Source organism: Glossina fuscipes, unplaced genomic scaffold, assembly GCF_014805625.2.
Source record: "Glossina fuscipes isolate IAEA_lab_2018 unplaced genomic scaffold, Yale_Gfus_2 1, whole genome shotgun sequence".
Classification (NCBI taxonomy): domain Eukaryota; kingdom Metazoa; phylum Arthropoda; class Insecta; order Diptera; family Glossinidae; genus Glossina; species Glossina fuscipes.
In genome coordinates this window covers 29,283,502-29,306,846 of record NW_023998415.1, presented here as the reverse complement: position 1 = coordinate 29,306,846, position 23,345 = coordinate 29,283,502, and the positions used below count along the sequence as shown (strand labels likewise).

Here is a 23,345-nt window from a genome sequence, read left to right as displayed (position 1 = left end):
ACTATTTTGAAAGTTGTTTTCCTTTTCCATTATCTAATGAAATAGTGTTTCGTTGTATCTTAAAATTGTAAAAGAAAAAAAAAAAAAAAAAAGAAGGTTATATTCGACTTATATCGAATCTGTTGCCAGTCTCTAATGATAAACATGTTCTTTTCAATTGAATGAAGAAATTGAGGTTAGGCTTACTCTCCTAGACAAAATTCTGAGGTCATAATTGCAATTTCGGCACAAGGACAAGGCAGCGGACATCGATTTCATTATTAGTCACGTTAACTCGAAATATGCATACTTTTCTAAGGTGTCCAAAGCGTATTTCAATTCATATTAAAACATTTGTATATAGAGAAACAGAGATATATTTATTATACCCTCTATGGACGGAAGAGGTGAAAATAAGAGTGTTAAACTGTACAGCTTAGCTACATACATTTTATGCATACCAGTAATGCACTTCGCGATTTAATTGTTTTTGATGGTTTAACCAGCGACAGCTAAATGGACAAGATGGTTCAACGTTTTGCTCAAAATTGAAACTTAAGAGATTATTAGGGACATCTCTTGCTATATTAATTGGCAGCAATTTGGCTGCTTGCTCTTTCATATTCTCATTTTACTAATTTCTCGATGACGATGATGATGTATTCTCTAAAATGATTGCAAAGCAAAATTCGATATTTTGAAGTGAATATGCGCTATAACATGCATCATAAATGTACGCAAAAAAAAAAAAAAAAAAAAAACAAACAAGTCAATGAAAATGTGCAATGAAAAATTATGAAGAAATTCTAGGATATTCTAGACTATTATAGAATATTTTAGAGCATTTTAGAATATAAACTACGGTACAATCAGCTCATATGTGATTTTCACTGCATAAAATTTAGAACATTTCAATATGAAATAACGGGTGAAATGAACACAAATTATATTTGCATTATACGCACCACAGTTTAATTATTCTCGTACATACACACATATTTAGCGCATATTTATTTAAAAGCACATAATTGCATATGTTTCTGCTTTGCAAACGAATGTTTGAATGCGACGTCATATTAAAACGCTATTAAAAGAATTTTCGTCCATGCAACTGATGGAAGAATGAAAGAACAGGCAATCAAATGTCTGATAATTAATTAGCCGCCTTACTACTAAAAAGTTTGAATTTTAAACAAAATGTTGGACTATCTTGTCGTCTAGTTGTGCCTGTAAAACTGCACACACCTACAAGGTTCTTCTCACTTCTTAATTACTCATAAACAATGAGAAACTACAACGACTTTATATGCGGGCTCTAAGAATATGTTTATCGTTCCATCTAGTTTCACTTACGGCATAAGCAAAAATAACAACTATGCGTAAACGAATGCAACAAGAAAAAAGCCTTGAGGGGAAACTTGGCTATCCACCGCCTCAAATAGCTTTTAGTTAATTGTGGTTTCACACACAAACCACTCAAAATTCTTTTCAATCTTTAATTGCGGATTAATAATTGCTGACCTTTTCAGGTGATTTCAGATTTGTCGTTTACTTTTAAACGAATGATATTCTTTGGTACGCATAGGCTGGAAAATTTCGCCACTTTTTCCATTTCGGAAACAGTGTCAACTTGAACAACAGATAATATTCGAAGCTATGGATAATTATGGCATGATGACCTTACTCACGACTGTTCATATTCATGTACACGTATTCCTCATGGATTGTGTAATGAATATTTCTAGGGGGATTGCACAAGACAATAGCATATATAAAAAAATTTGGGATCTAGGCTCCATAGCAAAACGTCTGCAAGCAAATATTTATTTTATTTTTTATAAGGTCGAACAGTTCATGTTGGTCGATTTGAAAACTGAGCTATATTAGTTAAGGGTTTTTAACACCATATCTAAATTATTACGATACGACTGCTACGCCTGTAAATGAGTTACCGCAAAGTACTAATCGCTGCTAACAAATGATCATGTCTAAGATGTATTTTTTGGGCAAATTGAAAAAAGGGTGTAACATATCATGTTTGGCTTCACTTTGTACTTATTGAAATGGATGGATCTTAAAGGAAACTGTGATTAAACTGATGCTTAGTGTTGGCGACAGTGATTTTAAACTTCAAACCCCTAAAATTGATGGCGCCCTAGATGCGCTATTTGAAGAATATCCGAAAATGCAGGGTAGAAACAAAATGAGTTCGGATTCAACCGGTTGCAGATGCTATAAATGCAAAAAAATTGGACACTTTGTCCGTGAATGGAAATTTTGCCAAAAATAGTCGCGCTTAACTTTATCCACCAACTGTAAGGCGGATATCAAGCCTAAGATTTCCTGTGATGCCCAACGCAAACACCAAGTTAAAAAAATAAATCAAGAAAATTGGCGGATAGCTGTAGCAGGCAGACACATGTAGAGAAGTCCAGACGGTAATGGCTCCAGAATGTAGAGAAGATCGTGAAGGACGCACGGCTGAGAAACAGAACGGTAGAACAAATCTAAAGTTCTCGAGGGAGGAGATTAAACGGAGGTTCAGCTGGGTAGGTTGCCGGAAATTAGCAGCAGCACGGTCTCATAGCTGTGAGGAATGCAATAAATCAAAAGAAGCGGGAAATAAGCTGAAAGGCCAAGGAGGGTCAGAAATCAATCCGAATCAATGAGGGCCGCAAGTGATCGGAAAGCGAGCTTTGCTAAAGGCCTAGACCTAGTGCAACTGTATAATTTATCCTGTAGAACAAATTTGCAATCTAACTGGGAAGAACCGTATAAAGCTATTATGAGGATAACTGACAGAGTCTATCAGATCAAGAAACATCCGGAAGGCAGAGCTATAGTTAAGGTCGCACTTGTAAGCAGATTGATATCCTTTGAACATGATCTTGTTCGAGACGGATAAGATTAAGTGGAGGGCAGTGTTACGAAAATAGTTAGTCGATTTTCTAAGAAACAAAATTTAAAAAAAAAAGGGGAAAACCAAATGCGTTATGTTCATAGCGCATTACCAACGTCCATCCACGATCTTTTCATAAATTTGTCTCATTTTCAATACCAAGCAGCGTGCAAGAACTTTCAATGTTTTTGCCGAATTTAAAATCGATACCTTCGCTTTTGCGATTAGTTGAATGTTTACCAAAGATATTACACGGACGGACGCTTAGCCGAACATACTTAGATCGATTTAAAATTTAATGCTGATTAAGAACATATATACTCTATATGGTCTCTGAAGATTGCACAAGTTTTGATGAAATGAATATACCTCTGATCCCTCGGTAATAAAAATGCCCGATCACTCATCATCTTACATCTTATGCTCTTCATTCCAAATTTCTCTTATTTTTGCGGAAAATTTCACAAATATGAGAGTTTCTTAGTCATATTATCTTAAATAAATACAGTCCACGATCCACAATAATCGAAGATAATCGAAATCAATAAATTTGACACTCTGGTGCGGCCAAACTAGAAAATGTCGCCTACGTTCACCTATATCACGTGAATCTATATGAAAATACCTATCGATTAAGCAAAAAAAATTCACACTTTGCTTTCAGGAACTATTTTTACCGATTTCTTGAAATTGTACAACTAACAAGATCTGACCACATTTGCCTGGAAGGGCCCCAAGCACTTAGCTTATAAGTAAAATTTCTTAACATAGGATTGAATCAAAAAAATAATTTAATATTTGACAATTGAGAAAAATATTTTTTTCAAGGAAAAGAAGAAAAAGAAGGAGAAAATTGTCAAATATTTCGCATTGTGAGTTATATCCGAGAAGAGAAATAAATCTGATTGATTATCATTTAATCTCCAGCACCCACAAAAGTATTCTGCAAAATCAGCTCAATAGGTCCACATTAAAGACCAGGAGATTCAGTAGCTAAAACAAACGTCAAAGGCAACGTGAAACATCATCGAAAAGAGCAACGAAGGACACCATTTCAGTATCTTGCGCGAATAGACGTAATACTAAAATCTCAATGACAGCTACAATAGCGAACCAAAAACAAATTAATATTATATTGCAAGAATTGAGTCGGAACGGTGATATCACGGATGACGAGCATGCGCTTCAAAAAAAAAAAAAGAAGCGAATTGCGAGCATCAGCTAATGGTTCATCGACTTTGTTAGTAAACTCTGAAAATAGAATTACGGAAGAGGAACAAACTCCGACTTGTACGAACGAAGTTAATCTAAACGAAACGAAGCAAACGGGGAACGTCCTGCCCTTGAAACAAAATTAGGTCAATTACATATTCGATCAGTCTGAGTGGGATTGCTGCCATTGCTCCATTTCCTGATTACGCAAATCTTGTTCTTCATCAAATTGTTTTCGTATTTTTGCTTGTAGAGTCTGCAACAGTGTTCTGCTTTCGACTACGCGTTCATTTCGAATTTGTAATTCGGCTATTACCAATTGTTGCTGGCGTTTCCATTTGCTCAATGGGGTTTCACTTGACTTTTGCAGTAAGTTATCTAAACATATACACTTATTATTAATGTTAGTTGTTCTTTTTGTTGCAGTAGGCGTTCCAATATGTCTACTATCGTCTCGGCTAAAGTCGCGACTATAAAGCGGTACTTGCTTTCTAACTTGCTTATTGCTTTCTAGAGCTTTGATTAAGTCCTTCACCGATAATCGAGAAGTGTGTTTAGAACACACTACCTGGCTGCACCTAGATGCTATTTCCTGTTGTTGGGACGTACGTAAAATAAATTCGTGTTTTTCATATTGTGGTTGCTGCTCCTCTTTGTTCATTCTTAATTCTACAATTTGCTGTTCAAGCTTGTGTATCTTCTCTTCCAAGTTTTTATTATGCTATGTTATGGTAACATACCAAATTTCAAATACAGTTAAAAATAGTTCCCATAAGCAGAATTTGAATTTGTTTAGTTTGTTTGAAAGGCAGTTTTATATGGATTCATGAAATGTCCACAAAAATATTTTCTTTTTTTTGTTAAGGACGGACTAGGCTTTCAAACCAACTATATCTCAATTGTAATTATTTAACATGAGCTCCGTTAAGTCGTTAACAGAGGTATGTTAACAGAAATGGTAGGTGTCTTTACTAGTTAAATTCGAATTTATCTTCACACCCTTTAATTTCCGACTACACACACCAAGTACTGACGGGAAGAAATTTAATTTTCATATACGAATTCTTCGATTACGTGTACGTGAAGAAATCAAGTTTGAAAGTAGGTGTTATCTCTACAAATCTGTGCCCGATGTCAGCGTAGGAAATGATTGGAAATTTATTTCATATATTTAATGGACCTCAAATTAGAAATAAATAAGAAAGAATATTATGTTCGGCTTTAGCCGACTCTTTTTAACATACTACCTTTTTCTATAAAAGCAAGACAAGGAAAACAAGCAAAACAAATAAGATTTCGATACAATTTAAAAATTTGGTAGGCCTTTTCGCCTACATGAAAATTTTTTTCACTGTATTTGGGGTAGTAGAAGTCAATATTTTTGCTTTTGAAAATAAAGATGTTCCAAGTTTATAGTGAGCTTTGTGCATATCCTTTGACCGATTTCGATCACCAATGTGCAGCCGCGCGTTGCTTTTGGATATGATATTAAATTTGCTCTTTTTGAACGGGCGGACAAAGAAGCGACCGTCTTTGACGGTTTATGCGGAAGTCCGCAGCGTATTCGACAGTGATCTATGACATACGTGTTGAATAAGAATACACGATTTGCCTCTATGAACACATAGTTCATATATTATTACTAGTACAGTACAGTACAGTACAGTGCTAGTTTAGTTTAGTATAGCATAGCATAGTACAGTATAGTAATAGTATAGGGTTTTATTTGTTTACTTGACAGGCCGGTACCCCGTTGTGCTTGAACAAAAACGGAAAAAAGTGGAAGAAAAAGCAAGCGAATATAACTGGAGTCTTTGCAATATTTGAAACTGAAACACACAGTGTAACTGTAATTAAATATAAAAAAAAAAAAAAAATGTGCAAATGTTTTATTCGTCCATACAGAAGCGTTTAGCGCCACTAAAACTACGGTGTGTGCTTCTGCAAGAATTGTAGGCCCATGCCCTCCAGGGAGTAGGACAATCCTCATCATTTAAACAGCTAGCTACTACTCATGAAACGTTAGGATAAAATAATGGGTATGGAACATTTCCTTCCGTTTAGACAATACAATATATCCTCAAGCTATCACAAAAAATTACCCCGAAGAGAAATTGTCAGTTGTTAGAACGAAGCAGCTCTACTCGCAGTAACTCTCCTTGCCAGCCATGGTTCCCAGTCATTCGGATTAGAAATTCTTAAGTCATACTTAATACAGCTTAAAGTCTCCCTTACTTTTACATTATTCACAAATCCTAGGATGCGATCCAGATTTTTCCCAATAGATTTTTCATGTCAATGGACATGTATCGACACGGCAATGTCGTCGTGCTCTCAGCCAAAATACTACTTCACTATTATCCGTCAGTACCCTACAAACCGGTTTAATTCTTGGAGTTCCATAAGTACATAGGAGATAAGTCTACAAGCGAATAACTTCTGTACTTTCGGTAGCTTCTCTGTTACGAAGTCCTGTCGCCTGGAGGGGAAACAAGCAGACAAGCTCCTTTTTTGTTAGTTTGGCATTTGGAAATGAATTTATTTACTAGTACGTTAAAAAATATTAAGACGCCCTCATTGTGCCTCATAATAGGTCATCCCAAGAAAGATATTGAAGAGTATCAAAATTATTCGATTATCGGATATGTACAAGTATGATTACTTAATTAATCCCTACTTATGAATTTATATTCTTGGAGGCAACGTATGTATCAACTTGTCTCGCATTCACACAGTAACTGTGAAAGCAAAATTGGTCAATAAATTTATCGAAATCTGATAGTTATAGATATATAGTTGTCTGTGGAAATCTGATGTCAAGCAATGATATCGAGATTTTGAGTTAGTACTTGACCAGTCATCAATACTTACTTATATCGAGGTCAGGCTATTCAAAAAGTCTGTGGATTTCATAACACCTTACTTCATTTCAAATAAAAAGACAAATGAACAAATTCTCAAGTTTCTGAACAATCTTTTCAATTGTATGCTCGCGCTCGTGCTCGTATATGAATTACATCATTAACATGCAAGTGCCCTAAATTGATTTCAATCGTACTGACTAAGTCACAGTAAATTTATATGAACACAAATATATTAACATATTATATATATATATATATATATGTGTGTGTGTGTATCGGCAATTGTATGAATATATTGGGTTATATACGCGAACGTGAACACACGTATTCGATTAATATTTTTTGTTTATTTAGCTTGGATTTTTCTTTTGTAGTTCAATGTTTTTTTTTTTTTTTTTTTTTCGTTATCACATGTACGGAATCTAAATAAGTAAAAGTGAGCAAATAAGAGATCTTATATGATAGCCCCTTACGTTATCGGCGTGTAACAGTGATAACGTGGCCAATTCTATTCGCTTAATTCATTCATACAAATAATTATTTAGAATTTTTCCCTTTTTATACACTAAACTACTTGCAGTAAAGATTAAAGATTTTATCAAATTTATGCGGATGCAAGGAATACCCGAAAGTACTTTTGTAGTCGCATCATTTCTTATATCAATTCATACGAAATTATATTCGAAATCGATTTACACACTGATATGTTTTGACACAAATCCGAATACTAATGCAAATAAACTGAATCGGACAATTTTGACTTCTGACGTGAGGCCCATATAATTGGCATTACGAGAGAGGAAATAACACATATCCCAGCAACTAACTAATCTCATTATTAGCGGCGAAGCTTAAAAGCCTACGTTTGCAAGCGAGATACGAGCATCAGGGAGTTACAAGCTCTTATAACTCTTACTTGCAAGGATTTGGCCAAAGAGCACGTAACTCAAGGCCAAAAGAAAAGAGTTTATAAAGCTTCTTCGAATACTGCCGGACCACCACACACAATGTTGTAGAAGTTAAGGAGAAGTCTAATTTTAACTTAATACAACTTACGAAAGAAGCTATAAATCGCAAAACATAGCCTGAGATATGGCCTCAAGTAGAATACGTATCTAACTGCACGATTACATAATAGTCTTAATTTCCTCAGATGTGAAGTATTCTTGGTACTAGAAACTTCTAAGGCTTCTCAATTATATAAATGGTTGCATTAAAACTTTAACCACTCCAATTTTGATTTGCATGGGCTTATGGACATATCAAGAATAAAAGTTTCTAAGTAGGAAATTGACGCAAGAGCACAGGGATAATTACCTCCAGGAATTCCAAGCTATTTACAAGTTCAACATTGGTCACATCTACCCTTAAAGCAAGGCAAAGATTTGCCCATGTATATTGAAATAAATAAAAGGAATGCATAGAATTATGAATGGGGCGGGAACATGTGTTGACACCCCTCCAATATACAAAAACGCAACCAAAGAAAGAGGAAGGAACAATGCAGTAGGTCAGGGCTCATTATTAATCCCTCTACACCACACTACAGCTATTCATATCATGACTTTTAAAAATAATCTGATCTGATGCGAACCATTTTCAATAGCGTTCATCCTTGAACCAAAATCAAATTTCATCAAAATATCTTAAAAATTGTCTATACGGACAGACAAACGGACGAGTTTAAATCGATTCGGAAAGTGATCCTGAGTCGATCGGTGTAACAAAAGAAGGTTCTAACTCAAGTCCCTCGGTGTGTTTCATATGTGCAAGCAAAGTTAATATTTCCCTGTACCACAAGTGGTGCAGGTTGAGGTTCAGATGGGTACATTTTTTGTGGACATGATGTAAATTTACTAAACAAAGTTTGAATAACATCGGTTTATTTTTCCAATGAAAGGACCTATGAAGGGATTCTCATAAAAAATGCATCTTCAAATGCCATTAACGTATAATGTTTAGTGCTCTATGATGATAATAGATGTGCAAGTATCCTACGTGAATTGATGAGGATATTTGAAATGAAACCTGGCCAATAATGGTCAATAATGTCTCCCTTACGGAGCACATGATCAAATCGAATGATAAAATTAAATAAAATGATCGTTTACTTACCATTTCGGAGAAATCATCACGCGAACGACGTGTTAAAGTTGTCTGATTTTGATTATCCTTTGTCGGCGACATAATTTTATTTTTTTTTTTTGGAATTTGTGCAAATGTTTATGTATACAACTAATTGATATGCATAAAAAAATTGTTGTTTTATGTTTTTGCTTTAGAATAAACTCTCTAAATTATTTAATTAACCTGAAATCTTCACTAAAAGCTGTCTGTTATAATCCATTAATATATTCAGTTAAAAGCACAATTTTGTTTTACATATATGCTAATCTAAAAAATATTGAGCTTTCAGTAATCCATAAGCATCTACTCATTTCTAATCAATCGATGAATCGAATGCTCAATATTTCTTAGGCTACCTGGAATTTATGCGCAAAATATATGTTGTGCCTGTGTATGGTTAGCTTTCACAGACATTATCTTAATGAATTACATAAAATATGCACAATTATTATACTCTGCGCCCTTTTGATGACAGTTACGAGTGAGTCTACACGTTAGTGCAATATGTAGACAACGAAAGCGAGCGCTTTCATGACTGTCTGCCTGTAGTTCACATTCTGGCTCGCATTTTTCCCACTCTTTTTTTTTTGTTGTTGTTGTTGTTTTTTTGTTTAATAATTAAAGAAATTCAAGCAACGATTTAATAAAGCGTCAACTAAACATTTCTCTGCGTCGCCGTTAATTTATTATCATATTAGGGAGTCACGGAGACTCGGAGAGCTTGAAGAGATCTTGTATACTTTGTTTTTGCGACTATTTTTAGAAATATAATCATCGCTTATTAACGTGGCTTAACGCTAACAAATTAAACAGTAATGACAAACTATTAGTTTAATGCATAGCTTAACTGACTCTCGGATTGCCGGCAGAGAATGCATTTGCAGAACTTGACAAATTTGCGACGATAACGTACACAAAGTACAGTAATAAAACGCGATTAATTTAAATTAATGTAATTTTATTTTAAATGAAACGCATACTTTTTCGTTCGCATCTTTGTTCGTTTGCGATTGAACGAAAGTGAAAACTTTTATGGTCATTTAGCTTTACGCCACTAATTCAAACGCTTCAAACGGTTTCATTATTTATCGTCTTGTTGCAAAAAGTTGGATAATATAATAACAGGTTGGATCTGCAACAGTCTCAGTTGCAATTAATTCTTTAACTTCACAAATTATTTGCAATTATAAGCCAAATTCTTTGTGTGTGTATTTAACCCAGTTATAACGAATAATTAGTCTTATGCTAAAGCTAAAATTTATTCGTAGTTGCTTTCTAAGCAATTGGAAAATTTCAATGAAAAAGTTATATAAAATTTTATATGAACCCATTGAATAATGGATAATGATAATAATGGATGCAGACATAACGAACAATTCGGGTCCGTTCTTGATCACATTTCATTAGTTATCCTATAGTTTATGAATATAATAAGTGAAAACATTATGAGCGAGCTCGATTGACCATTAAATACCCTACACCACTTTACTCAAAAACGTTTTTTATTATTTTTCATTTAAGCCCTTGGGCAGGGTGGGATCGAAACAATAGATCTATATGATTCAAATTTGGTTAATTCTTATATCTGATTACTATCGTGGACCAATTTTCAAAATAAAATAAAAAAAGTAGCCCTTTTGCCATATGACGACTTACGTTTCGTACGAGCGGTTATAAAGGAGGATACTCAAAAAATGACTCTATCAGGATTCAAAAATTTTTCATCAATTCAAAATGTCAACTTACAAGCTTTCTATTATACATAAGTAACAAGTTTTTCGAAATATTTACTTATAAATATTAGAAACGTGAAAATTGTCCGATCCGTAGAACACATCAGTGCATTAAGAATATCTCAAAAATTGCAAACTGTTGCTTGAACACGAATGAACATTTGCATGATCAGTCAGACGGACGGACGGACAGGCGAACCAGTTTTAATCGATTAAGAAAACAATTCCGAATTGATTGGCATAGTAAAAAGCGGATCTGACTTGAGTCCTGGTAAGTGCTACACATATCCACATAAAAAATTAAGTGGTGTAAGGCATAAAAATGTACATATCTTTACGGGCCTATTCGGTATATGAAACCATAATCGAGAAAGAAAACTTTGTCATTACTTTCGACGGTACGGATTAAGCTTAACAGAAAATTGAAACGTGTTTGAAAGGTGTTTGTAAACTTTTCCAGTTATAGCAGCGAAGTCAACTGATCTTACCGTGTTAACTATGCAAATTTCTACAAAGACATGAAAATCAGCATCCGATAGACGTCGTTTGGACGATCGTTAGGAGACGATCAGGTCAACGGATTGCGCTCTTCGCACTGTTCATGTGGTGTCCGCTACACATTCTCACGCGTTACACACATTTTATATATATTTATATTAAACTGTTGCGATAATTACGAAAAATATAAACCCAAATTCATTTCTATAAAGAACGAATCATAATTACGATGAACTGGCGGAAAACTTTTTTCATTTAAACTAAATTTTTTAATACCACGATCAAATGTAAATCACCAAGGTAAGGAATGCCGGCCGGTTTATCGAAGTGCATATATGCAACAAATGAATTTTTTTTGTCTTTTTCATGATCACATAAGAAAATAGGGAATATTAAGTTATACGGATACGTAAAATATTCGTACATATGGAAGCAAATCATGTGGAATATAAAAGAGCGAAGTCGTCAGAGTGCTTCTCTAGCTGTTGCAGCGGCTGCTGTACAGCTGCTTGGCGCAGCTTTAAAAAACACGTTATGTCTTATAGTTGTTTATGTGTAAGTACACAAAGCTCTCGTCTTTAATAAAAAGAAGAAAAAACGCATTTCGTAGAGCACTGCCATGGTAAACGGGTTTTATATTTGAGAGCAGAAAATATATACATTTAACGTGTTTTTCTTCAATATTGTTTTTTAAAAACTCAGAGGATTTCTATTCACACAAGTACATGAAACGATTGCCAGGACCGTCATTATATATACTCAGATTACAGTCTACTTATCTATCTACGAATGCTTTTGTTCAAGCCTGATTTTATGATTTATCAATATAATATTTGATCACCGATCACCGAACACCGATCCATACATCTGTAGGAAAAAAAAAAAAAAAATTGAATGCGATTCTTTAGAATAATGTGTATGAAAAGTAATACATAGGCTAAAAAGTGAGAATATAGCTGCTGCAAAAAGCGTCTCTTTCAAGAACAACATTGATTTTTTATTAACTAAGCTTCCGTTATTTTTGGTTCTAGAGCGTAATAAACTTTGTTATGAACTGGTTTTAGTAAGGCATTACTTGTACATTTTTAAACAATCAACGGAGAATGCAGTAGTAAAGAAAAGAACAGACTTAACCTAAAAGGAAGTGTATTCCTTTGAAGGTGATTTATACTTAACTTGGAAATGAATAAGGATTTATCTGAAACAAGTAACTACACTTTATACTTGCGTATGTATATATCTATATTATGATATATAAAAGAATTTTTCTTAGAATACCACAATTTCGATCATTAACCGAAGTGGGACATAACTTTTCATATATCTGTCTGTTTAAGAAAGAGAAAGGCAGAAAAAAAGAGGTGAGCGACTTAATGTGAAATTTTTAAATCTTCTTCTCTCTCATTATATTTATCTCTCTCCCTCTCTCACGCTCTCTGTGAAGAATGAAATGAAAACTTTATTTATTTTCACAGAAATAAGCAATGTAGGAATTTTAAAATGAATATGATTTTCTTCTCATTCTCAAAACGTGCGGACTAAATTCACAAGATCCTTCCTTATGCATATCGATACACCGGTAGATGTTTTAAATGTTTGTATTATTATTATTATGTATTATGCGATACACAGATTTATTTATTAGATTTAGTTGTTATACTTTAGGTGCAACTTCCACAACAAATTTTATATATAAAAAAAATATATCAAAATGTTAACTGTCTCAACTAAATGTTTATCAGAAGCCCAATATCTCCTCCATATTTCACAGCCACATTAACAAACATTCATGCATTTGACAGAGATTCTTAAACCCACGATTTGTTATGGAAAAAAATAACCAAAAAGCATTCACAACATACATACATACATACATACATAACGTATACAACATATATAGAGTAAGCAGATGAATATATATATATATATATATATTTTATATATATTTCCTCATGTAAACATAGACGAACACAATCCACACATTAATTGAATGATTTCAGTCTTTCTTTTTTTTCGGTTTAGCTTTGCACACAGTGTGTTGTGATTTTAACGTTATTAAGCTTGTCTCGCTTGTTACTTTCTAAGTATACATATACTTCTATACATTCTGGATTCGTGATCCTAAAAACAAATGTTTTTGGTTGAAGTTTGGAACAACAATTATATTATTAACAGCCCAGCCTCTTAAAACTATCTCAAAACACTTTTGTGCACACAATCTCTTATATTATAATGTAATATAAAGATATATATATATATATATACATATATCAAATATCATATATATTTTATATAAACTCATACATAATTTATACGAATTTACAAGGCATATAAGACACGTGAATTAATATAAGTAAACTCAATTTAGTTTCTTTTTTACTTTTACTTTGAGGCACTATTAGCATTTTTTTTATTTTTTTTATTTTTAGTAGCAGGTTGTTGGTTTCATTATCACTTGAAATTTATCAGTAGAAAACAAGTTAAGATTTTCTTTTGAGACTGTTAAGCGATAAAAACCGACGATATCGCTGTATTTTTAACTAAATTCAGCTAAGCGATAATTAAAGTTATTGAAGAAAAGAAAAAACGCCGCGTGCTAAAAACCACGTTTAGAAGAACAAATTTGAATAAAAAATGAAAACTCCCGCCCCATACCGATCGGCCCAGACATTAACTTTGACACGGAATCATAAGTAAAAGTATTTATTGTGTGCTAATAGTTTTCTTTCCAATTTTATATATATTTACGTATAATATTTCAAGAGAAAATTTCAAACATCCGCGCACATGGTATCTATTTCAGTTGATTTAAAAATGCAACAACAAAATGCACACGATAGTACTTTTATAGGAATAAAATTCACAATTTTTTCTCACTTTTTATATAAGCGAATTTCACTCTCAGAAAAGAATTTTATTATTCTCAGGATTGCTGTAGGGCCTCCGTAAGAAATATACGGCAAAGTCAATTTTACTCTAAAAAATAGAATTTTATTCTCACGCCAAAATGCCACTCTCGGGTTTTCATAAGAAACGTACAGCAAACTAAACTTTACTCTGAGAAATAAAATTTTATTCTCTACAAAACCAAAAATCCACTCGTTGGTCTAGAGAACAAGCAAATTTTATTCTCAGTAAAGCCAAAAAACCACTCAGGGTTTTTCATAAGAAATGTATAGCAAAGTAAATTTTACTCTGAGAAGTAGAATTTTATTCTCTGCAAAGACAAAAAGCAACTCATTGGTCTAGAGAACAAGCAAATTTTATTTTCAGCAAAGTCAAAAAACCACTCATGGTTTTTCATAAGAAATGTACAGCAAAGTGAATTTTACTCTGAGATATAGAATTTTATTTTCAGCAAATTCAAAAAATCACTCGTGGGTTTTTTATATTTTTTATTTTTTGTTTGTAAACAAATTGTTGTTGTCGCGAAGCGACTGATTTATGGGACAACAACAGCGACAAAATCTGAAATCTATATATATATATATATATATATATGTCAAATAATATATTTGCTTTGCTATTTAAAGTGTTGCCTTTTTGAGAATAAAATTTACCTTGCTGTGTTCGTATGAAACCCGTTTTTGACGTTTTTCAGAGTAAAATTAATAACAAATATTGCTAAAAAACTAGCCGCTGATTCAGAGATTTTTTCGATTACTTAGGAGTATTGAATCTCTGCTGGCATTGTTGTTTTAAAATTTGGTTTACTCTTCGAGAAATTATCTTTGACACGGCAACACTCAAAATATCTAGATATGTTTAAGCTATTGTTGAATGGTGGTGTTTCTCTCTCTCTCTCTATTTGCTTCTCTTTCTTCTCAGACACGAGTAAAGCAAAATTTTACAATAATAATACCAACAATACTCTTGGTGCCAAGTAATCAAATAAATTCCCCCTGAGAGTATAACAAAGATTTGAAACATAAAAGAAGTAAAACTCTCAACATAATACATTACCATGAAAACGTTTTATTCGTTCTGTTTTGTTTTTTAAGTGACTCAGTGGAGGGAGAGTACAGAGAATATATAATACATATAATATATATTAAATATACGCATGGGTGTTATGTGTGGGCGTGTATGCACAAAAATTACTCATTACTATATGTGCAGTTTAGTAGAGGGGACATCACGAGCACTCTACACATTTTCAGAATTTGAAAAAACTGTCAATTGTGGAAAAAAACTTAATAAAATTGATATACTTTCAAATAATAATCAATGAGCTTTTTATAAAAATTTCCTCTTTCTCTTAGTTTTTTATTAGTAAATTTGCAAAAATCAAAGATTGGAATCGGAGGCACTCAATACAGTCGATTTTTTTTGGAAATATCGAGTTAATTTCGTCACGTTTATTCGTTCGAACTACTGGCATAAAGAAACTGCAACCTTCCAATCATTGTCTGCAATCTAAGGAACAAAAATTTCATTTCACGCACGTATGTATACCTTATCACTGTTGTAATTTGTTTAATTGTTTACAAAAATATAATTATATGCACATACATACAAACAGACGCACATTCGCAACCTGCAATCATTTTCTAGTCATTGAAACGAATATTAGGGGTGTGAGTCAGTGGTTCTGTAAGCCGTATACTTTCCCTATATTTTGCTTTCTTTCGACTGTCATGTGAAATTTTAAAAAGTATTCCTTAAAACATAATTCACCAAGATTTTCTGGCAGACCTGGTAAGAAAAGTTTTAAAAATGAGCACAATTTCTCAATTATATAATGCAAAAAGCTAATGTGGACATGATTTTCTAGACAGTATTACAAGGGTTTTGTGATCAATTTTTGCATTGCGAAACGAAATGCGATTGCTTTGACTTTTGCTTTCTTTAATAATTTTTTTGTTTGTATTTCCGCATATGCTTCTCCGTTTGAATTAGTCGTCTTGACGATTTTCCAGCATTTTCAAGGTCTCTAAAAAAATATAGTTTCTTCGGCAACTCAAAGTAGATTTAGGTGACTTTTCCATTACAAGCGAACATTTCTACAAAAAAGAAATAGTATATCAAAAGAAATCTTAAAAGTAGGTTAAATAGATCAATATTTAAGCAGTCTGTCTTGCAAATCTTTATTGCGTTTATTCCTCCAACGTATAATTTATGTGTTTACAATTATGACAGAATCCGTTATTATCTTTTGCCTCCTCCTGTCACCTCCGGAAAATTGATAAAAATTCATGTTCCATGATTTGCAATCATAACTTACGAAGGTTTCGTTAATAGGCATGAAATTGCAGCAGAATTCAGATTTGTATATTTCACCAAGATCTCCAAATATCACGACTTTCCATCTTTTCTGTTGTTAATTAAAAAAGTACATAACGTCCATAGAAATGTCGTCCACAAAAACTTGACTTATAAAACTCAAGCTTTCCACGTTCGCTTTATCTCTTCGCCTTTTGTTTGACCACAAATGCTCTATACTTGTTGTGTTTAAAAAACTGTTACGTTACATTTTAATAGGATAATGTAATGCCTTGATATGAAGCGTAGGGTAAATTATGGTAAAAGTGAACAATATTTTCTTGTGAACCTCATAAGCAATTCATAGCTTTGTCTGAAAGAGGGTAAGTGAAAGAGAAAGAGAGAGAGAGAGAGAGAGAGAGAGAGAGAGAGAGAAAGTGAAAGGCAGAGATTAAAAGAGAAAAAGACATTGTTTCAAATATAACGAGAAGATGATTAAAAAGCCGGTAAAAAGAAACCGTATATGTTTGTATGCGACTACGTAACTTAAATTAAAAAAAAAAAAAAAACACTGTAACTAAAACACGAGAATGATTTGCAAAAAAGACATCTAATCATTTCAAAGCCTATCTAACACTAAACGTACCATACGCGGCCGAATGACCGTTTTTAAAATTTGGTTTAAAATTTCTCGCATACAACATTACTGTATCATCATGTATCTTATTGACTTTTCCTAAAATATACATACAAACAATTTTTCAATATTTACAACTTATTTTAATGTGTATTTTCCGAAAAAAAATTATACCATGTCTAGTCGACCGGGCGCGGTCATTTGACCGCTTGAAAAATTTATGTTATTTATGACTATATTCTTCGATAATCTTGTTCTTGAAATTGTTTTAGGAGTCTGCAATGTAATCGTAGACTGGAATGTAATCAATGTGTCTGCAATGTAGACGATTAGGACGGTTAGACAGATGCGGTTAAAATTTTTTTGGTTGTTATTGAAACAAAGAACATAGCGTATGTTTTTGTACGACAGTACGGTCTTGCGATACGATCAGAGAGCATCAATATTTCAGTGTGTAATAGAAATTACAATTATATTATAGTAAAAATTATTACGTGGTATAAGTGATAGTTTCGACAAAGTCAACAGAGCCAACAATATTTTTTGGTATGATTAACAATTGTTTTTTTTTTATTTCTGGTCTCAATTTTTTTGCCCCGTTTGATTTATATATTTATATTTTAGTTTTTACTTGATCATTTGTTTATTCATCCCACAAAATGTCAAGACATTCGAGGAATATCAATTTATTAGACAAAATAAATAATATCGATGAGAATTGTTCGGAAGATGATCAAGAAGTTTACGATATTGATGATGATGATGATGATGATGATGATGATGATGGAGAAAATTATTGTGACTTATTTAACAGCGATGCGGACGAAAAGAATATTTTGAATACACGAAGAGGACAAAAACGAAAGAGATTTATAGTTAGTTCCGAAAGTGAAAATGAGGAAGAGATTGAAACTGCTATGGACGGAACTGTTTGGAAAAAAGTAAATGAAGCGTCTAACAGTGGAAGAACATCGATTTATAATATTTTCAAGGAAATATCAGGACCGACAGGATACGCTAAACGAAATATTATGAAGGGCAGTGTTAAATCAGCATTTGCTTTAATTATTGATCATAAAATGATTGAACGCGTAAGAGAATATACGGAATCAGAGGCATTACACGTGTTAAAAACGAAATGGAATTTATCTGTTGCAAAATTATATGCATTTATTGGACTTCTATATGCACGCGGCGCATATGAGGCTAAAAATATTAATTTATCATATTTATGGAACGCGAAATGGGGTCCGTCATTTTTCTCGACAACTATGAGTCGAAATGACTTCACAGAAATCATGAGATTTATTCGATTTGACAATAAAAATCAACGAAGCCAACGCTTACAAAATGATAAGTTCGCATTGATTTCTAACGTTTGGTACAAATTTATCGAAAACAGTGAAAACTGTTATAAACCAGGAGCATATCTTGCTATAGATGAACAATTGTTTCCTACAAAAGCACGTTGCAGATTTACTCAATACATGCCCAATAAACCGGACAAATTTGGCATAAAATTCTGGTTAGCTTCCGATGTAACTAGTAAATATATAGTAAACGGCTTTCCATATTTGGGAAAAGATGAAGGGAGAGAATCATCAATCCCACTTGGAGAATTTGTAACATTGAAATTAGCAGAACCATATACGGGCCATAGGAGAAACATAATAGTTGACAATTCTTTTACAAGCGAGTCATTAGCGAGTAAACTTCTAGCGAAGAGAACGACGCTTATTGGAAATATCCGAAGAAATAAAATCGATGTAACCGATCAAATGGCCAGAAAATATAGTGTAAAATCTAAATGTCAAAGATGGCCGTTACAGGTATTTTTCAATATCTTAGATTTAGCCGGGATCAATGCTTGGATTTTATATAAAGAAACGACCGGTGAGGAAATATCGAGGCAAGAGTTTTTATTTCAATTGGCAGAAGAACTTGGGACCGAATATCAGAAAGAGAAAGAGATAATAAAAGAATGCTCATCACCAACAATAATAATAAATACAAATACGGTTTCTTCTGAACGGAGATCTTGTCAAATAAGATATTGTAAAGTCAATAAAACAAACAAAACTTGTAAAAAATGTAAAAAATACGTATGCGGAAAATGTGCAATACAAAATGCTGTAATTTGTAAAAAATGTGATGAAAATGCAGAAAAGTAAATAAAACATACAACATCGAAAAGCGGGGAACGAGTTTTTATTGTAGCATCAGAAAAATATTTTGTTTACATATGTTTTTTTTTTTTTTTTTTTTTTTTTTTTTGAAGCGGTCATTTGACCGCTCACGGTAGGATTAGGTATACATGGAATGTCGATAAGTTTAGTGCTAAGCTAAGGTAATACCCCCGCAATAAATTTATTATTTGCTATTAAGACTGAAAATAACTGAAATGACAGTTTCATCTACATGAACTCGATGAGTTCCATCATCTACGGAAACGCGCATAAATAGTTTGGCCTTCTTATTTACATAAAAAGAGGTGATGTGTAGAATGTTCTTGCGAGTCTGTCTATCTATGTTATAAAAAGAGTAAGAAATCGACAATCCTTATCATCTCACTCATCATCTGAGACGATCATTCAAAAGTTGTATAACATTTGTGGCTACGCGATCGGCCGGGATGATCAGACACGTTTTCATAGTAAAATTATGCATCGATATCGTACTTCGTACTAAAATCAGTTCAAGGTAGTAGTCGCACTTGAAAGCTTTAGAAATTTTTGTCGAAATTGCTTTGCCTACATATGCTTAACGATTCGATCGTTAATCGGAATCACACAGATCTATAAATTGATTCTACTATTACGTATATTTCTATCTTCGCGGATATGTAAAGTAAAGGTGCTTTTCTGCATCCATCTGGAACTGTTAGCATTTCACCGCATACATCAAAAAATTTGTGTAGGGATTCGAAAAATCTTATATTAAAGAAATTGGCTGATATTCATATCCCTTTAACTCTAGCACTCTAGCGAAAGGTATTGCAATTATTGAGATTAAATAATTTTGTTTTTATAAACATATCTATATATATGATAATAAAAATTGTTTACTGTTCAATTCATTGTGTCTACGATCGATTAATAGCCGCTTACTAAATTTCTTTGTGCGTTTGTTTTATCGCGAGGAAAGCATTAGAAAAATATACCTGTTATTGGCCAATATAAATAGCCGGAAACGTTACTGTCCGTTTGCCTTTCAGTTGAATCACAATTATGACTTTGCCTAGAATGAAACGCTTACCTGCAAATTTTCGTTCCATCATTCTTGTCAGGTTAACTTTGAAAGCCAGCTGGCTAAGTGCAACTATGAGTCCGCTTTTTATTTTCTACATTATAGTCTAAAATTTTTGCTTAGAAATTTGAATTTTATCTTCAACTTTGACTTATTAATGTAATAAACATATATTTACATATATGTTGGTAATCACTAACATGTTGTCAACCACACATCGGCCAAACCAAAAGAGGTTTTCTATAAACGACACAGTTAAACAGGAAAAACGCATTTCACATTTCTTTAGCAATTTGTTTCTCAAATTAAATTAATTAATTAATAAAATATTATTAAATAAATTAACATAAATTCAGTCGCCTTGTAAGAAGAGAAGAAGAAAAACCATTTACAAGCAAAGTGAATATGACAAAGCGCCTCGAGTTGCAAAAATCGACGAGTCTCGAGTCTAAGTTTGATATCTTTGGACACGTTAGTAAACAAAAAGTGAAGAGGAAGCAATCCAACGCTGCCACGCAGTATCAAGACAGTTGTCAGGCCGAATAGGTTTAGAGTAGCAAATGAGGCTAGTTACACTTATCACCGAAGAATGATGGTATATTCATATTGTCAAAACGTTTGCAACGCCCAAAAGGAAGTTTCAGAGACCTCACACTATATATAGTTTCTTGATCAGCGTCAAATTCTGAATCGATTTAAGCATGTCCGTCCGTGTAATATCGGTTGTAAACATTCTCCTCACCAAAAAAAAAGGAAGCCATCGACTTCAGAAACATTGTAAGTTCTTGCACGTAGGGTTGGTATTCAAAATGGGACAAATGGGTCGACGATAAAAAACCCACAGTACCATGTAAATTGGTTTTTTTACTTATCACTCACAACCAGCAGCAGCTGAATCCTTCAAGATTTGAACGTACACCTTATGCTAAAGTCCATGCCGATACTACCGTGTACATGTACAAAAATTGGAAAAATTCCGCCACGCCTACCCAATGCCTATCCTTATAACGCGCAGAAACAAGCATCAAAAACCTCATATAAAGTATATAAATTCTTGAGCAGTTTCAAATTCGGAATATGCCTAAGCATGTCCATCTGGTCGTTTGTTCATCAGTCCGTCTGCCCAGCTATGCAGTGTCTGTGGTAAACATTCTTCGCTTCGCATATATGAAGATATCGCCTACGAATTTGCAAAGAATTTAAAAAATGACCCAAACTATCCAAAAGGAACGTCTACAACACGCACACGCCTATGAAACAAAAATGGTAAGCACTTTTTGTTACCATATCTGAAAAAGTTGAAAAAACCCGCCGCGCCTGCCAAGCAGTATAGAGCATGAAAATGTAGTTCTTTTCATTTTCGTTGTAGTCGATGATGGGTCGGTTACGATCGAATATAATTTTCTTACTTGTTGTACTACAGTCTCATTTCTTCCTTGAACGCCTCAATTTTATTGCACAATTCGAAAAATGTTTATGTCCTATTCTACCAGAGTTAATTGTTAATTATTTCTTAATTCAAATGACGCCCGATTGGATAAAGTGAACAAAGATTTTGCAAAACAATATAATTGTATCTCTGTTTGTAGAATTTCGGAAACATTGACCTACGTTGAAGCATTGACCAGTTAAATCATCTGCATTACAGTAGAAATACAATTAAAAATTAAATCAAAAGATTCTTAACTAAATGAAGCTCTGATTAGCGAAGCTTGTTTGCCTTTAACTTGTTAGTAATAGACTGAACAGTCGACTGAAATATCGGTTGCCATCGAAGAAAGCATTACTGAAGAAGAAAGAAAGTAAATTGCTTTGTTACACTATGGATATTAAATTCGAATACATGCAATTTGATTGAATGAATGAATAAATGTGTGTGTGTGTGTGTGTGTGTGTGTGTGTATGTTTATTCCAATATTCTACCAATAAACCTACATGCATGCATATTGCTCTTCACATATGTGCATTGAGAGCAATTAGTTAATGCCGTAATGGATATCAGTGCGAGGGGGTTGAAAACTTATTCGTTTTTATACCTTAAGCCAATTATATAATTTCACTGTCTGACACTGATTTCGACTAACATTGCTTTAAATAGCGATTTACGTAGATTAGCAGCGTAGTTCTTCGTTAACAAAAAGGGCGAAATATAATACACTGATTAATTCATTCAATCCCTTCTTATACGATAAACTAGCTCTGATCTGTATTCGCCTTTGTACAACGAGATGACCTTTTATTGCATTTTGCCCAATAGATAGAATAGTTTACTGCGTCCATGTTTACGTAAGTTTACGTAAGCATTGCGATTATAAGTAGATCTAAATCTGCACACAAGAGCAAAAATCAGAAATCAAATCCTAAATTCTAATCCATGTCAAATCCAAGGTTAATCGTAATGTAAACCGCGCTGTGTCTGCCACTAAAAAAAAGGGAAAAGGTATAAAAATGCCACTGCGTTCTATGCGAAAATTTGTCTTTATTGACCGTCAAAGTCGTTAATATATTTAAAAGAAAATAATTCAATAATTATATTAACAAAAATCATGAATATATCAATGAAACTATACAAAAATGTTTCGACTGCACTAAGACCGGAAGCGCGGTGAGTGTTACGATAAAAGAGTAATACGCATAATTACTTACGCTTATGAAAATTCATCATTTGCATAAGCCTTTTAAACATCCTTCGCTAGTTTCATTCGACAGCTATGTTGATGTGAAACTATTGATGGTGATCTCGTTCAGTTTCTCCTGTAATGAAGAAAAATGTAAAATCAACTCATATGTGAATTGATTTCTTTGCTTATTATACACTGCACCACTTCTGGCATAAGGGGATATTCAGTTTGTACAGATGTATGCAATGCCTCAAAGTAATTGAGTCAGTTGAGTCAGTCAGTCAGTTGAGTCAGCTCAGTCAGTTGAGTTAGTTAAGTCAGTTGAGT

General features: G+C 33.3%; 1 protein-coding gene across 1 annotated transcript in view; it reads left to right on the top strand.

Moving 5' to 3' along the window:
• The first annotated feature begins 22,878 nt into the window (after positions 1 to 22,878).
• The window catches only part of LOC119632659 (opsin Rh3), a 10,628-nt gene continuing 10,161 nt past the window's right edge, over positions 22,879 to 23,345 (top strand). Inside the window, exon 1 of the mRNA XM_038025675.1 lies at positions 22,879 to 23,002. Within this exon, the coding sequence (XP_037881603.1) occupies positions 22,944 to 23,002 (59 nt within the window). The 5' untranslated portion in view covers positions 22,879 to 22,943. The remainder of the gene's footprint in view (positions 23,003 to 23,345) is intronic.